General features: G+C 50.5%; 1 protein-coding gene across 5 annotated transcripts in view; it reads left to right on the top strand.

Annotated features, from left to right (window-relative positions):
- Window positions 1–17,500, top strand: part of LOC127909582 (transcriptional activator Myb-like) — a 74,210-nt gene that overhangs the window by 15,133 nt on the left and 41,577 nt on the right. For all 5 annotated transcript variants that reach the window (XR_008072032.1, XR_008072033.1, XM_052471694.1 and 2 more), the window contains exons 3-5: window positions 1,674–1,745; window positions 5,022–5,114; window positions 17,072–17,292. Coding sequence is in view for 3 of the 5 variants with exons in the window: in XM_052471694.1 (XP_052327654.1) it covers window positions 1,674–1,745; window positions 5,022–5,114; window positions 17,072–17,292 (386 nt within the window). In the remaining 2 variants the exon portion in view is untranslated. The remainder of the gene's footprint in view (window positions 1–1,673; window positions 1,746–5,021; window positions 5,115–17,071; window positions 17,293–17,500) is intronic.

Raw genomic sequence — 17,500 nt, forward strand, 5'->3', positions numbered from 1 at the left:
GTTAGACAGAGGAGGCTACATGATGAACAGAGGAGGCTGCATGATAAACAGAGTCCAGTCTCTGTCAGACAGAGGAGGCTGTATGATAAACAGAGTCCAGTCTCTGTCAGACAGAGGAGGCTGCATGATAAACAGAGTCTCTGTTAGACAGAGGAGGCTGCATGATAAACAGAGTCTCTGTCAGACAGAGGAGGCTGCATTATAAACAGAGTCCAGTCTCTGTAAGACAGAGGAGGCTACATGATAAACAGAGTCCAGTCTCTGTCAGACAGAGGAGGCTGCATGATAAACAGAGTCCAGTCTCTGTCAGACAGAGGAGGCTGCATGCATATACAACAAGTCAACATAGTCAATTACAGAGAGAAAAGTGGCCTGAACAAGCTTCTTTCTAGCCATAAGAGGGAAGCAAGCCTTATTACAAAAATAAAAACCCAATTTCAATTTAAGCTTCCTCACAAGATTATCCACATGAACTTTTTAAAGGACAACTTGTCATCCAATCAGATATCTCGGTATTTGTAGGATGACACTTTTTCAATGGATAATTAAGTGGTCAGGAAGGCCAGAGGAGACATTAGAACCCATCATTAAATGGTCAGGAAGGCCAGAGGAGACATTAGAACCCATCATTAAATGGTCAGGAAGGCCTGAGGAGACATTAGAACCCATCATTAAATGGTCAGGAAGGTCAGAGGAGACATTAGAACCCATCATTAAATGGTCAGGAAGGCCTGAGGAGACATTAGAACCCATCATTAAATGGTCAGGAAGGCCAGAGGAGACATTAGAACCCATCATTAAATGGTCAGGAAGGCCAGAGGAGACATTATAACCCATCATTAAATGGTCAGGAAGGCCAGAGGAGACATTAGAACCCATCATTAAATGGTCAGGAAGGCCAGAGGAGACATTAGAACCCATCATTAAATGGTCAGGAAGGCCTGAGGAGACATTAGAACCCATCATTAAATGGTCAGGAAGTGGTTTAGTGTTTCAGTGTTTCAGTGGTTTAGCGTTTCAGTGGTTTAGTGTTTCAGTGTTTCAGTGGTTCAGTGTTTCAGTGGTTTAGTGTTTCAGTGTTTCAGTGGTTTAGTGTTTCAGTGTTTCAGTGGTTTAGTGTTTCAGTGGTTTAGTGTTTCAGTGGTTTAGTGGTTCAGTGTTTCAGTGGTTAAGTGGTTTAGTGTTTCAGTGTTTCAGTGTTTCAGTGGTTTAGTGTTTCAGTGTTTCAGTGGTTTAGTGTTTCAGTGTTTCAGTGTTTCAGTGGTTTAGTGTTTCAGTGTTTCAGTGGTTTAGTGTTTCAGTGTTTCAGTGTTTCAGTGTTTCAGTGTTTCAGTGGTTTAGTGTTTCAGTGTTTCAGTGGTTTAGTGTTTCAGTGTTTCAGTGGTTTAGTGTTTCAGTGTTTCAGTGTTTCAGTGTTTCAGTGTTTCAGTGGTTTAGTGTTTCAGTGTTTCAGTGTTTCAGTGGTTTAGTGTTTCAGTGGTTTAGTGTTTCAGTGGTTTAGTGTTTCAGTGTTTCAGTGTTTCAGTGTTTCAGTGGTTTAGTGTTTCAGTGTTTCAGTGTTTCAGTGGTTTAGTTTTGTAATATTTTATTGTTTCAGTTTTTAGTGTTTTATTATTATTATTTGTTGTGTTTTAAACACTAAAACTATATTAAGTTTCATTTGTTTGTTTCAGGATGAGAAGTTGAAGAAGCTGGTAGAACATCATGGGTCCTCGGACTGGAAACTCATCGCCAGCTTCCTACCTGTAAGACACACACACACACACGCACGCACGCACACACACACACACACGCACGCACGCACGCACGCATGCACACACACGCACGCACGCAGGCGCACACACGCACACACGCACGCAGGTGCACACACACACACACACACACACACACACACACACACACACACACACACACACACACACACACACACACACACACACACACACACACACACACACACACACACACACACACACACACACACACACACACACACGCACGCATGCACACACACGCACGCACGCAGGCGCACACAAGCACACACGCACGCAGGTGCACACACACACACACACACACACACACACACACACAGTGTTCATTAAGTCTTAGTCACGTTGACTAAAATATCATTAAGTTTTAGTCACGTTGACTAAAATATCATTAAGTCTTAGTCACGTTTTTAGTCATTTGAATGAATGCTTTAGTGTAGTTATTGTCAAAATGACTAAAACAAGTGGCCCGTTTTAGTTAACTAAATGCCCGTACATTTCAGTCACATCACATGTATATTGCCTCAAACATACATTGCCTTGTCCTACCAACAGATTTTTCTGCATAACATCCTATAGTATGATTGTTCTTCCCAACAGCCCAATTGGCAGACCAACATATTACTCTACAGCAGATGAATATCCCCCTGGTGCCTCTACATTTAAAAACCCCTTGACATGATTTCAGACTAACATATCCCCCTGGAGCCTCTACATTGTTTCAGTTGTTGGCACCAGCCCACGATTTGGTCGCACCAATTTTATAAAACATTAGTGATCACTGATTAAAGTCACTCACAGGGCTTTAGACTCCTGAAATGGTAGGCTATTCAATAAATAAACATTCCCTTAATAACCAGTGTCTCTGCTCTCATTCACATTCCCTTAATAACCAGTGTCTCTGCTCTCATTCACATTCCCTTAATAACCAGTGTCTCTGCTCTCATTCACATTCCCTTAATAACAGTGTCTGCTGCTCTCATTCACATTCCCTTAATAACAGTGTCTCTGCTCTCATTCACATTCCCTTAATAACCAGTGTCTCTGCTCTCATTCACATTCCCTTAATAACAGTGTCTCTGCTCTCATTCACATTCCCTTAATAACAGTGTCTCTGCTCTCATTCACATTCCCTTAATAACAGTGTCTCTGCTCTCATTCACATTCCCTTAATAACCAGTGTCTCTGCTCTCATTCACATTCCCTTAATAACCAGTGTCTCTGCTCTCATTCACATTCCCTTAATAACAGTGTCTCTGCTCTCATTCACATTCCCTTAATAACAGTGTCTCTGCTCTCATTCACATTCCCTTAATAACCAGTGTCTCTGCTCTCATTCACATTCCCCTAATAACAGTGTCTCTGCTCTCATTCACATTCCCTTAATAACAGTGTCTCTGCTCTCATTCACATTCCCTTAATAACAGTGTCTGCTGCTCTCATTCACATTCCCTTAATAACAGTGTCTCTGCTCTCATTCACATTCCCTTAATAACAGTGTCTCTGCTCTCATTCACATTCCCTTAATAACAGTGTCTCTGCTCTCATTCACATTCCCTTAATAACAGTGTCTCTGCTCTCATTCACATTCCCTTAATAACAGTGTCTCTGCTCTCATTCACATTCCCTTAATAACAGTGTCTCTGCTCTCATTCACATTCCCTTAATAACCAGTGTCTCTGCTCTCATTCACATTCCCTTAATAACAGTGTCTCTGCTCTCATTCACATTCCCTTAATAACAGTGTCTGCTGCTCTCATTCACATTCCCTTAATAACCAGTGTCTCTGCTCTCATTCACATTCCCTTAATAACCAGTGTCTGCTGCTCTCATTCACATTCCCTTAATAACAGTGTCTGCTCTCATTCACATTCCCTTAATAACAGTGTCTCTGCTCTCATTCTCATTCCCTTAATAACAGTGTCTGCTCTCATTCACATTCCCTTAATAACAGTGTCTCTGCTCTCATTCACATTCCCTTAATAACAGTGTCTGCTGCTCTCATTCACATTCCCTTAATAACCAGTGTCTCTGCTCTCATTCACATTCCCTTAATAACAGTGTCTCTGCTCTCATTCACATTCCCTTAATAACAGTGTCTGCTGCTCTCATTCACATTCCCTTAATAACCAGTGTCTCTGCTCTCATTCACATTCCCTTAATAACCAGTGTCTGCTGCTCTCATTCACATTCCCTTAATAACAGTGTCTGCTCTCATTCACATTCCCTTAATAACCAGTGTCTCTGCTCTCATTCACATTCCCTTAATAACAGTGTCTGCTGCTCTCATTCACATTCCCTTAATAACCAGTGTCTCTGCTCTCATTCACATTCCCTTAATAACAGTGTCTCTGCTCTCATTCACATTCCCTTAATAACCAGTGTCTCTGCTCTCATTCACATTCCCTTAATAACAGTGTCTCTGCTCTCATTCACATTCCCTTAATAACCAGTGTCTCTGCTCTCATTCACATTCCCTTAATAACCAGTGTCTCTGCTCTCATTCACATTCCCTTAATAACAGTGTCTCTGCTCTCATTCACATTCCCTTATTAACAGTGTCTGCTGCTCTCATTCACATTCCCTTAATAACCAGTGTCTCTGCTCTCATTCACATTCCCTGAATAACAGTGTCTCTGCTCTCATTCACATTCCCTTAATAACAGTGTCTGCTGCTCTCATTCACATTCCCTTAATAACCAGTGTCTCTGCTCTCATTCACATTCCCCTAATAACAGTGTCTCTGCTCTCATTCACATTCCCTTAATAACAGTGTCTCTGCTCTCATTCACATTCCCTTAATAACCAGTGTCTCTGCTCTCATTCACATTCCCTTAATAACAGTGTCTCTGCTCTCATTCACATTCCCTTAATAACAGTGTCTCTGCTCTCATTCACATTCCCTTAATAACAGTGTCTCTGCTCTCATTCACATTCCCTGAATAACAGTGTCTGCTGCTCTCATTCGCATTCCCTGAATAACAGTGTCTGCTGCTCTCATTCACATTCCCTTAATAACAGTGTCTCTGCTCTCATTCGCATTCCCTGAATAACAGTGTCTGCTGCTCTCATTCACATTCCCTTAATAACAGTGTCTCTGCTCTCATTCACATTCCCTTAATAACAGTGTCTCTGCTCTCATTCACATTCCCTTAATAACAGTGTCTGCTGCTCTCATTCACATTCCCTTAATAACAGTGTCTCTGCTCTCATTCACATTCCCTTAATAACAGTGTCTCTGCTCTCACATAGAACCGTACAGATATGCAGTGTCAGCACCGCTGGCAGAAGGTTCTCAACCCTGAACTCATCAAAGGACCCTGGACCAAGGAGGAGGACCAGAGAGTAAGAACACAACCTTATAGAACCTTAAAGAACCCTTACAGAAACGTATAGGAATGTTATAGAGAACCTTAAAGAACCCTTACAGAAACGTATAGGAATGTTATATAGAACCTTTAAGAACCCTTACAGAAACGTATAGGAATGTTATATAGAACCTTAAAGAACCCTTACAGAAACATATAGGAATGTTATAGAGAACCTTAATAAAACCTTACAGAAACATATAGGAATGTTATAGAGAACCTTAAATAACCCTTACAGAAACATATTGGAATGTTATATAGAACCCTTACAGAAACGTATAGGAATGTAATATAGAATCTTAATTAAGCCTTACAGAAACGTATAGGAATGTTATAGAGAACCTTAAAGAACCCTTACAGGAACGTATAGGAATGTTATAGAGAACCTTAAAGAACCCTTACAGAAATGTATATAAATGTTATATAGAACCTTAAAGAACCCTTACAAGAACGTATAGGAATGTTATATAGAACCTTAAAGAACCCTTACAAGAACGTATAGGAATGTTATATAGAACCTTAAAAGAACCCTTACAGAAATGTATATAAATGTTATATAGAACCTTAAAGAACCCTTACAAGAACGTATAGGAATGTTATATAGAACCTTAAAGAACCCTTACAAGAACGTATAGGAATGTTATATAGAACCTTAAAAGAACCCTTACAGAAATGTATATAAATGTTATATAGAACCTTAAAAACCCTTACAAGAACGTATAGGAATGTTATATAGAACCCTAAAGAACCAGTTACAGCATTTTGTCATCAGTTACTCCCCAACCCTGCCTTTCAGAACCTTACTGAACATTACAGAACCCTTTTAGAATCTTATCGAACATTACAGAACCCTTTTAGAATCTTATCGAACATTACAGAACCCTTTTAGAATCTTACCGAACATTACAGAACCCTTTTAGAATCTTACCGAACATTACAGAATCCTTTTAGAATCTTATCGAACATTACAGAACCCTTTTAGAATCTTACCGAACATTACAGAACCCTTTCAGAACCTTACCGAACATTACAGAACCCTTTCAGAACCTTACTGAACATTACAGAACCCTTTTAGAATCTTACCGAACATTACAGAACCCTTTCAGAACCTTACTGAACATTACAGAACCCTTTTAGAATCTTACCGAACATTACAGAACCCTTTTAGAATCTTATCGAACATTACAGAACCCTTTTAGAATCTTACCGAACATTACAGAACCCTTTTAGAATCTTATCGAACATTACAGAACCCTTTTAGAATCTTACCGAACATTACAGAACCCTTTCAGAACCTTACTGAACATTACAGAACCCTTTTAGAATCTTATCGAACATTACAGAACCCTTTTAGAATCTTATCGAACATTACAGAACCCTTTTAGAATCTTACCGAACATTACAGAACCCTTTTAGAATCTTACCGAACATTACAGAACACTTTCAGAACCTTACCGAACATTACAGAACCTATACAGAATATATATATATTTTTTTTTTAATTGAACCTTTATTTAAGTAGACAAGTCAGTTAAGAACAAAATCTTATTTACTACGATTGGAGCCATAACAGATAGGTCGATATCCAAAACCCTTTCCCCTATATAGTGCACTACTTTTGGCCAGAGCATGAGACCTGGGTTCTATTATATTGGTGCTAACTCAGACAGCCAAGTGTTTGACTGAGAAGTGTTGTTGACCTGCACTGAGTAGATAGCTTGTCACTGCATATTATTAGCTGAAAGTGACAGTTCTACAGTTATACTTCTGCGCGCGCACACACACACACACACACACACACACACACACACACACACACACACACACACACACACACACACACACACACACACACACACACACACACACACACACACACACACACACACACACACACACACACAGTTCCAGAAGCTAGGAGGTAATGATTAGCAAAGAGGCTAACGGTGGAAACTCCCTCCATAACACTAGCAAGACATTTCAAAAGGGAGAGAGGGAGAAGGAGACGAGGAGGGGGCATAGGGTTGACTAAGGGAGAGAGGGAGAAGAGCAGACGAGGAGGGGGGATAGGGTTGACTAAGGGAGAGAGGGAGAAGAAGCAGACGAGGAGGGGGCATAGGGTTGACTAAGGGAGAGAGGGAGAGGAAGCAGACGAGGAGGGGGCATAGGGTTGACTAAGGGAGAGAGGGAGAAGAAGCAGACGAGGAGGGGGGATAGGGTTGACTAAGGGAGAGAGGGAGATGAAGCAGACGAGGAGGGGGCATAGGGTTGACTAAGGGAGAGAGGGAGAAGAAGCAGACGAGGAGGGGGCATAGGGTTGACTAAGGGAGAGAGGGAGAAGAAGCAGACGAGGAGGGGGCATAGGGTTGACTAAGGGAGAGAGGGAGAAGAAGCAGACGAGGAGGGGGCATAGGGTTGACCAAGGGAGAGAGGGAGAAGAAGCAGACGAGGAGGGGGCATAGGGTTGACCAAGGGAGAGAGGGAGAAGAAGCAGACGAGGAGGTGGCATAGGGTTGACCAAGGGAGAGAGGGAGAAGAGCAGACGAGGAGGGGGCATAGGGTTGACTAAGGGAGAGAGGGAGAAGAAGCAGACGAGGAGGGGGGATAGGGTTGACTAAGGGAGAGAGGAAGAAGAAGCAGACGAGGAGGGGGGATAGGGTTGACTAAGGGAACGAGGGAGAAGAAGCAGACGAAGAGGGGGCATAGGGTTGACTAAGGGAGAGAGGGAGAAGAAGCAGACGAAGAGGGGGCATAGGGTTGACTAAGGGAGAGAGGGAGAAGAAGCAGACGAGGAGGGGGCATAGGGTTGACTAAGGGAACGAGGGGCTGAGAAGAAGCAGACGAGGAGGGGGCATAGGGTTGACTAAGGGAACGAGGGGCTGAGAAGAAGCAGACGAGGAGGGGGGATAGGGTTGACTAAGGGAGAGAGGGAGAAGAAGCAGACGAGGAGGGGGGATAGGGTTGACTAAGGGAGAGAGGGAGAGGGAGCAGACGAGGAGGGGGCATAGAGTTGACTAAGGGAGAGAGGGAGAAGAAGCAGACGAGGAGGGGGCATAGGGTTGACTAAGGGAGAGAGGGAGAAGAAGCAGACGAGGAGGGGGGATAGGGTTGACTAAGGGAGAGAGGGAGAGGGAGCAGACGAGGAGGGGGCATAGAGTTGACTAAGGGAGAGAGGGAGAAGAAGCAGACGAGGAGGGGGCATAGGGTTGACTAAGGGAGAGAGGGAGAAGAAGCAGACGAGGAGGGGGATAGGGTTGACTAAGGGAGAGAGGGAGAGGGAGCAGACGAGGAGGGGGCATAGAGTTGACTAAGGGAGAGAGGGAGAAGAAGCAGACGAGGAGGGGGCATAGGGTTGACCAAGGGAACGAGGGGCTGAGAAGAGCAGACGAGGAGGGGGCATAGGGTTGACTAAGGGAGAGAGGGAGAAGAAGCAGACGAGGAGGGGGGATAGGGTTGACCAAGGGAGAGAGGGAGAGGGAGCAGACGAGGAGGGGGCATAGTGTTGACTAAGGGAGAGAGGGAGAGGGAGCAGACGAGGAGGGGGCATAGGGTTGACTAAGGGAGAGAGGGAGAAGAAGCAGACGAGGAGGGGGCATAGGGTTGACTAAGGGAGAGAGGGAGAAGAGCAGACGAGGAGGGGGCATAGGGTTGACTAAGGGAGAGAGGGAGAAGAAGCAGACGAGGAGGGGGCATAGGGTTGACTAAGGGAGAGAGGGAGATGAAGCAGACGAAGAGGGGGGATAGGGTTGACTAAGGGAGAGAGGGAGAAGAAGCAGACGAGGAGGGGGCATAGGGTTGACTAAGGGAGAGAGGGAGAAGAAGCAGACGAGGAGGGGGCATAGGGTTGACTAAGGGAGAGAGGGAGAAGAAGCAGACGAGGAGGGGGCATAGGGTTGACTAAGGGAGAGAGGGAGAAGAGCAGACGAGGAGGGGGCATAGGGTTGACTAAGGGAGAGAGGGAGAAGAAGCAGACGAGGAGGGGGCATAGGGTTGACTAAGGGAGAGAGGGAGATGAAGCAGACGAAGAGGGGGGATAGGGTTGACTAAGGGAGAGAGGGAGAAGAAGCAGACGAGGAGGGGGCATAGGGTTGACTAAGGGAGAGAGGGAGAAGAAGGAGACGAGGAGGGGGCATAGGGTTGACTAAGGGAACGAGGGAGAAGAAGCAGACGAGGAGGGGGCATAGGGTTGACTAAGGGAGAGAGGGAGAAGAAGCAGACGAGGAGGGGGGATAGGGTTGACTAAGGGAGAGAGGGAGAAGAAGGAGACGAGGAGGGGGCATAGGGTTGACTAAGGGAGAGAGGGAGAAGAAGCAGACGAGGAGGGGGCATAGGGTTGACTAAGGGAGAGAGGGAGATGAAGCAGACGAAGAGGGGGGATAGGGTTGACTAAGGGAGAGAGGGAGAAGAAGCAGACGAGGAGGGGGCATAGGGTTGACTAAGGGAGAGAGGGAGAAGAAGGAGACGAGGAGGGGGCATAGGGTTGACCAAGGGAACGAGGGGCTGAGAAGAGCAGACGAGGAGGGGGTATAGGGTTGACTAAGGGAGAGAGGGAGAAGAAGGAGACGAGGAGGGGGCATAGGGTTGACCAAGGGAGAGAGGGAGAAGAAGGAGACGAGGAGGGGGCATAGGGTTGACTAAGGGAGAGAGGGAGAAGAAGCAGACGAGGAGGGGGGATAGGGTTGACTAAGGGAACGAGGGGCTGAGAAGAGCAGACGAGGAGGGGGTATAGGGTTGACTAAGGGAGAGAGGGAGAAGAAGGAGACGAGGAGGGGGCATAGGGTTGACCAAGGGAGAGAGGGAGAAGAAGGAGACGAGGAGGGGGCATAGGGTTGACCAAGGGAGAGAGGGAGAAGAAGGAGACGAGGAGGGGCATAGGGTTGACTAAGGGAGAGAGGGAGAAGAAGGAGACGAGGAGGGGGCATAGGGTTGACCAAGGGAACGAGGGAGAAGAAGCAGACGAGGAGGGGGCATAGAGTTGACTAAGGGAGAGAGGGAGAAGAGCAGACGAGGAGGGGGCATAGGGTTGACTAAGGGAGAGAGGGAGAAGAAGCAGACGAGGAGGGGGCATAGGGTTGACTAAGGGAGAGAGGGAGAAGAGCAGACGAGGAGGGGGGATAGGGTTGACCAAGGGAACGAGGGAGAAGAAGCAGACGAGGAGGGGGCATAGGGTTGACTAAGGGAGAGAGGGAGAAGAAGCAGACGAAGAGGGGGGATAGGGTTGACTAAGGGAGAGAGGGAGAAGAAGCAGACGAAGAGGGGGGATAGGGTTGACTAAGGGAGAGAGGGAGAAGAAGCAGACGAGGAGGGGGCATAGGGTTGACTAAGGGAGAGAGGAAGAAGAAGCAGACGAGGAGGGGGCATAGGGTTGACTAAGGGAGAGAGGGAGAAGAAGCAGACGAGGAGGGGGCATAGGGTTGACCAAGGGAACGAGGGGCTGAGAAGAGCAGACGAGGAGGGGGCATAGGGTTGACTAAGGGAGAGAGGGAGAAGAAGCAGACGAGGAGGGGGCATAGGGTTGACTAAGGGAGAGAGGAAGAAGAAGCAGACGAGGAGGGGGGATAGGGTTGACTAAGGGAGAGAGGGAGAAGAGCAGACGAGGAGGGGGGATAGGGTTGACTAAGGGAGAGAGGGAGAAGAAGCAGACGAGGAGGGGGCATAGGGTTGACCAAGGGAACGAGGGGCTGAGAAGAGCAGACGAGGAGGGGGCATAGGGTTGACCAAGGGAACGAGGGGCTGAGAAGAGCAGACGAGGAGGGGGCATAGGGTTGACCAAGGGAACGAGGGGCTGAGAAGAGCAGACGAGGAGGGGGCATAGGGTTGACTAAGGGAGAGAGGGAGAAGAAGCAGACGAGGAGGGGGCATAGGGTTGACTAAGGGAGAGAGGGAGAAGAAGGAGACGAGGAGGGGGCATAGGGTTGACTAAGGGAACGAGGGAGAAGAAGCAGACGAGGAGGGGGCATAGGGTTGACTAAGGGAGAGAGGGAGAAGAAGCAGACGAGGAGGGGGGATAGGGTTGACTAAGGGAGAGAGGGAGAAGAAGGAGACGAGGAGGGGGCATAGGGTTGACTAAGGGAGAGAGGGAGAAGAAGCAGACGAGGAGGGGGCATAGGGTTGACTAAGGGAGAGAGGGAGATGAAGCAGACGAAGAGGGGGATAGGGTTGACTAAGGGAGAGAGGGAGAAGAAGCAGACGAGGAGGGGGCATAGGGTTGACTAAGGGAGAGAGGGAGAAGAAGGAGACGAGGAGGGGGCATAGGGTTGACCAAGGGAACGAGGGGCTGAGAAGAGCAGACGAGGAGGGGGTATAGGGTTGACTAAGGGAGAGAGGAGAAGAAGGAGACGAGGAGGGGGCATAGGGTTGACCAAGGGAGAGAGGGAGAAGAAGGAGACGAGGAGGGGGCATAGGGTTGACTAAGGGAGAGAGGGAGAAGAAGCAGACGAGGAGGGGGATAGGGTTGACTAAGGGAACGAGGGGCTGAGAAGAGCAGACGAGGAGGGGGTATAGGGTTGACTAAGGGAGAGAGGGAGAAGAAGGAGACGAGGAGGGGGCATAGGGTTGACCAAGGGAGAGAGGGAGAAGAAGGAGACGAGGAGGGGGCATAGGGTTGACCAAGGGAGAGAGGGAGAAGAAGGAGACGAGGAGGGGGCATAGGGTTGACTAAGGGAGAGAGGGAGAAGAAGGAGACGAGGAGGGGGCATAGGGTTGACCAAGGGAACGAGGGAGAAGAAGCAGACGAGGAGGGGGCATAGAGTTGACTAAGGGAGAGAGGGAGAAGAGCAGACGAGGAGGGGGCATAGGGTTGACTAAGGGAGAGAGGGAGAAGAAGCAGACGAGGAGGGGGCATAGGGTTGACTAAGGGAGAGAGGGAGAAGAGCAGACGAGGAGGGGGGATAGGGTTGACCAAGGGAACGAGGGAGAAGAAGCAGACGAGGAGGGGGCATAGGGTTGACTAAGGGAGAGAGGGAGAAGAAGCAGACGAAGAGGGGGGATAGGGTTGACTAAGGGAGAGAGGGAGAAGAAGCAGACGAAGAGGGGGATAGGGTTGACTAAGGGAGAGAGGGAGAAGAAGCAGACGAGGAGGGGCATAGGGTTGACTAAGGGAGAGAGGAAGAAGAAGCAGACGAGGAGGGGGCATAGGGTTGACTAAGGGAGAGAGGGAGAAGAAGCAGACGAGGAGGGGGCATAGGGTTGACCAAGGAACGAGGGGCTGAGAAGAGCAGACGAGGAGGGGGCATAGGGTTGACTAAGGGAGAGAGGAGAAGAAGCAGACGAGGAGGGGGCATAGGGTTGACTAAGGGAGAGAGGAAGAAGAAGCAGACGAGGAGGGGGGATAGGGTTGACTAAGGGAGAGAGGGAGAAGAGCAGACGAGGAGGGGGGATAGGGTTGACTAAGGGAGAGAGGGAGAAGAAGCAGACGAGGAGGGGGCATAGGGTTGACCAAGGGAACGAGGGGCTGAGAAGAGCAGACGAGGAGGGGGCATAGGGTTGACCAAGGGAACGAGGGGCTGAGAAGAGCAGACGAGGAGGGGGCATAGGGTTGACCAAGGGAACGAGGGGCTGAGAAGAGCAGACGAGGAGGGGGCATAGGGTTGACTAAGGGAGAGAGGGAGAAGAAGCAGACGAGGAGGGGGCATAGGGTTGACTAAGGGAGAGAGGGAGAAGAAGCAGACGAAGAGGGGGGATAGGGTTGACTAAGGGAGAGAGGGAGAAGAAGCAGACGAGGAGGGGGCATAGGGTTGACTAAGGGAACGAGGGAGAAGAGCAGACGAGGAGGGGGGATAGGGTTGACTAAGGGAGAGAGGGAGAAGAAGCAGACGAAGAGGGGGGATAGGGTTGACTAAGGGAGAGAGGGAGAAGAAGCAGACGAAGAGGGGGGATAGGGTTGACTAAGGGAGAGAGGGAGAAGAAGCAGACGAAGAGGGGGGATAGGGTTGACTAAGGGAGAGAGGGAGAAGAAGCAGACGAAGAGGGGGGATAGGGTTGACTAAGGGAGAGAGGGAGAAGAAGCAGACGAAGAGGGGGGATAGGGTTGACTAAGGGAGAGAGGGAGAAGAAGCAGACGAAGAGGGGGGATAGGGTTGACTAAGGGAGAGAGGGAGAAGAAGCAGACGAGGAGGGGGGATAGGGTTGACTAAGGGAGAGAGGGAGAAGAAGCAGACGAAGAGGGGGGATAGGGTTGACTAAGGGAACGAGGGAGAAGAAGCAGACGAGAAGGGGGCATAGGGTTGACTAAGGGAGAGAGGGAGAAGAAGCAGACGAGAAGGGGGCATAGGGTTGACTAAGGGAGAGAGGGAGAAGAAGCAGACGAGGAGGGGGCATAGGGTTGACTAAGGGAGAGAGGGAGAAGAAGCAGACGAAGAGGGGGGATAGGGTTGACTAAGGGAACGAGGGAGAAGAAGCAGACGAGAAGGGGGCATAGGGTTGACTAAGGGAGAGAGGGAGAAGAGCAGACGAGGAGGTGGCATAGGGTTGACTAAGGGAGAGAGGGAGAAGAAGCAGACGAGGAGGGGGCATAGGGTTGACCAAGGGAGAGAGGGAGAAGAAGGAGACGAGGAGGGGGCATAGGGTTGACTAAGGGAGAGAGGGAGAAGAAGCAGACGAGGAGGGGGCATAGGGTTGACTAAGGGAGAGAGGGAGAAGAAGCAGACGAGGAGGGGGCATAGGGTTGACTAAGGGAGAGAGGGAGAAGAAGCAGACGAAGAGGGGGCATAGGGTTGACTAAGGGAGAGAGGGAGAAGAAGCAGACGAAGAGGGGGCATAGGGTTGACTAAGGGAGAGAGGGAGAAGAAGCAGACGAAGAGGGGGCATAGGGTTGACTAAGGGAGAGAGGGAGAAGAAGCAGACGAAGAGGGGGGATAGGGTTGACTAAGGGAGAGAGGGAGAAGAAGCAGACGAGGAGGGGGCATAGGGTTGACTAAGGGAGAGAGGGAGAAGAGGCAGACGAAGAGGGGGCATAGGGTTGACTAAGGGAGAGAGGGAGAAGAAGCAGACGAAGAGGGGGGATAGGGTTGACTAAGGGAGAGAGGGAGAAGAAGCAGACGAGGAGGGGGCATAGGGTTGACTAAGGGAGAGAGGGAGAAGAGCAGACGAGGAGGGGGCATAGGGTTGACTAAGGGAGAGAGGGAGAAGAAGCAGACGAAGAGGTGGCATAGGGTTGACTAAGGGAGAGAGGGAGAAGAAGGAGACGAGGAGGGGGCATAGGGTTGACTAAGGGAGAGAGGGAGATGAAGCAGACGAAGAGGGGGCATAGGGTTGACTAAGGGAGAGAGGGAGAAGAAGCAGACGAAGAGGGGGGATAGGGTTGACTAAGGGAGAGAGGGAGAAGAGCAGACGAGGAGGGGGCATAGGGTTGACTAAGGGAGAGAGGGAGAAGAAGCAGACGAAGAGGTGGCATAGGGTTGACTAAGGGAGAGAGGGAGAAGAAGGAGACGAGGAGGGGGCATAGGGTTGACTAAGGGAGAGAGGGAGATGAAGCAGACGAAGAGGGGGCATAGGGTTGACTAAGGGAGAGAGGGAGAAGAAGCAGACGAAGAGGGGGGATAGGGTTGACTAAGGGAGAGAGGGAGAAGAGCAGACGAGGAGGGGGCATAGGGTTGACTAAGGGAGAGAGGGAGAAGAGCAGACGAGGAGGGGGCATAGGGTTGACTAAGGGAGAGAGGGAGAAGAAGCAGACGAAGAGGGGGGATAGGGTTGACTAAGGGAGAGAGGGAGAAGAGCAGACGAAGAGGGGGGATAGGGTTGACTAAGGGAGAGAGGGAGAAGAAGCAGACGAAGAGGGGGGATAGGGTTGACTAAGGGAGAGAGGGAGAAGAGCAGACGAAGAGGGGGGATAGGGTTGACTAAGGGAGAGAGGGAGAAGAAGCAGACGAAGAGGGGGATAGGGTTGACTAAGGGAGAGAGGGAGAAGAAGCAGACGAAGAGGGGGGATAGGGTTGACTAAGGGAGAGAGGGAGAAGAAGCAGACGAAGAGGGGGGATAGGGTTGACTAAGGGAGAGAGGGAGAAGAGCAGACGAAGAGGGGGGATAGGGTTGACTAAGGGAGAGAGGGAGAAGAAGCAGACGAGGAGGGGGATAGGGTTGACTAAGGGAGAGAGGGAGAAGAAGCAGACGAAGAGGGGGCATAGGGTTGACTAAGGGAGAGAGGGAGAAGAAGCAGACGAAGAGGGGGGATAGGGTTGACTAAGGGAGAGAGGGAGAAGAAGCAGACGAAGAGGGGGGATAGGGTTGACTAAGGGAGAGAGGGAGAAGAAGCAGACGAAGAGGGGGGATAGGGTTGACCAAGGGAACGAGGGGCTGAGAAGAGCAGACGAGGAGGGGGCATAGGGTTGACTAAGGGAGAGAGGGAGAAGAAGGAGACGAGGAGGGGGCATAGGGTTGACCAAGGGAACGAGGGAGAAGAAGCAGACGAGGAGGGGGCATAGGGTTGACTAAGGGAACGAGGGGCTGAGAAGAGCAGACGAGGAGGGGGCATAGGGTTGACTAAGGGAACGAGGGGCTGAGAAGAGCAGACGAGGAGGGGGCATAGGGTTGACCAAGGGAACGAGGGGCTGAGAAGAAGCAGACGAGGAGGGGGCATAGGGTTGACTAAGGGAACGAGGGGCTGAGAAGAGCAGACGAGGAGGGGGCATAGGGTTGACTAAGGGAACGAGGGGCTGAGAAGAGCAGACGAGGAGGGGGCATAGGGTTGACTAAGGGAACGAGGGGCTGAGAAGAGCAGACGAGGAGGGGGGATAGAGTTGACTAAGAGAACGAGGGGCTGAGAAGTATTGTTGACTTTTGAATGGTTCCTGAAAATGGACAAAGACTAATAGACTGTTGTTTTCTCTCTTTCCCCCTTTCACTTCCTCCCCCCCGCTCCCTCCCCTCTCTCCCTCTCCTCTCTCCCTCTCCCTATCTCCCTCCCCTCTTTCCCTCTCCTCTCTCCCTATCTCCCTCCCCTCTCTCCCTCTCCTCTCTCCCTCTCCCTATCTCCCTCCCCTCTGCTCCCTCCCCTCTCTCCCTCTCCCTATCTCCCTCCTCCACCCTCCCTCTCCCTCTCCTCTCTCCCTCTCCCTATCTCCCTCCCCTCTCTCCCTCTCCTCTCTCCCTCTCCCTATCTCCCTCCCCTCTCTCCCTGTCCTCTCTCCCTCTCCCTATCTCCCTCCCCTCTCTCCCTCTCCCTATCTCCCTCCCCTCTCTCCCTCTCCTCTATCCCTCTCCCTATCTCCCTCCCCTCCGCTCCCTCCCCTCTCTCCCTGTCCCTATCTCCCTCCCCTCTCTCCCTCTCCTCTCTCCCTCTCCCTATCTCCCTCCCCTCTGCTCCCTTCCCTCTCTCCCTCTCCCTATCTCCCTCCTCCACCCTCCCTCTCCCTCTCCTCTCTCCCTCTCCCTATCTCCCTCCCCTCTCTCCCTCTCCTCTCTCCCTCTCCCTATCTCCCTACCCTCTCTCCCTCTCCTCTCTCCCTCTCCCTATCTCCCTCCCCTCTGCTCCCTCCCCTCTCTCCCTCTCCCTATCTCCCTCCTCCACCCTCCCTCTCCCTCTCCTCTCTCCCTCTCCCTATCTCCCTCCCCTCTCTCCCTCTCCTCTCTCCCTCTCCCTATCTCCCTCCCCTCTCTCCCTCTCCTCTCTCCCTCTCCTTATCTCCCTCCCCTCTCTCCCTCTCCTCTCTCCCTCTCCCTATCTCCCTCCCCTCTGCTCCCTCCCCTCTCTCCCTCTCCCTATCTCCCTCCTCCACCCTCCCTCCACCTCTCCTCTCTCCCTCTCCCTATCTCCCTCCCCTCTCTCCCTCTCCTCTCTCCCTCTCCCTATCTCCCTCCCCTCCGCTCCCTCCCCTCTCTCCCTCTCCCTATCTCCCTCCCCTCTCTCCCTCTCCTCTCTCCCTCTCCCTATCTCCCTCCCCTCCGCTCCCTCCTCTCTCTCCCTCTCCCTATCTCCCTCCTCCACCCTCCACTCAGGTGATTGAACTAGTCCAGAAGTATGGAGCCAAGCGTTGGTCCGTAATCGCCAAGCATCTGAAGGGTCGGATAGGGAAGCAGTGCAGAGAGCGCTGGCACAACCACCTGAACCCCGAGGTGAAGAAGACTTCCTGGACCGAGGAAGAGGATCAGATCATCTACCAGGCCCACGAGAAACTGGGCAACCGCTGGGCCGAGATCGCCAAACTGCTGCCTGGCAGGTACAGAGAGGGTGGGAGAGAGGAGGGAGGGAGGGAGAGAGAGAGAGGGAGAGAGGAGAGGGGAGGGAGGAGGAGAAACCGGGAAATCACTGGGCCGAGATCGCCAAACTGCTGCCCGGCAGGTACGAAGAGAGAGAAAGAAGGGTGTGGGGTGGGGGGTGGAGGAAGAGAGAGAGATAGAGCGATAGTGATTGTAGTTGCTCAGAAC

This window comes from Oncorhynchus keta, chromosome 19 (genome assembly GCF_023373465.1).
Source record: "Oncorhynchus keta strain PuntledgeMale-10-30-2019 chromosome 19, Oket_V2, whole genome shotgun sequence".
In the NCBI taxonomy this organism is placed as follows: Eukaryota; Metazoa; Chordata; class Actinopteri; order Salmoniformes; family Salmonidae; genus Oncorhynchus; species Oncorhynchus keta.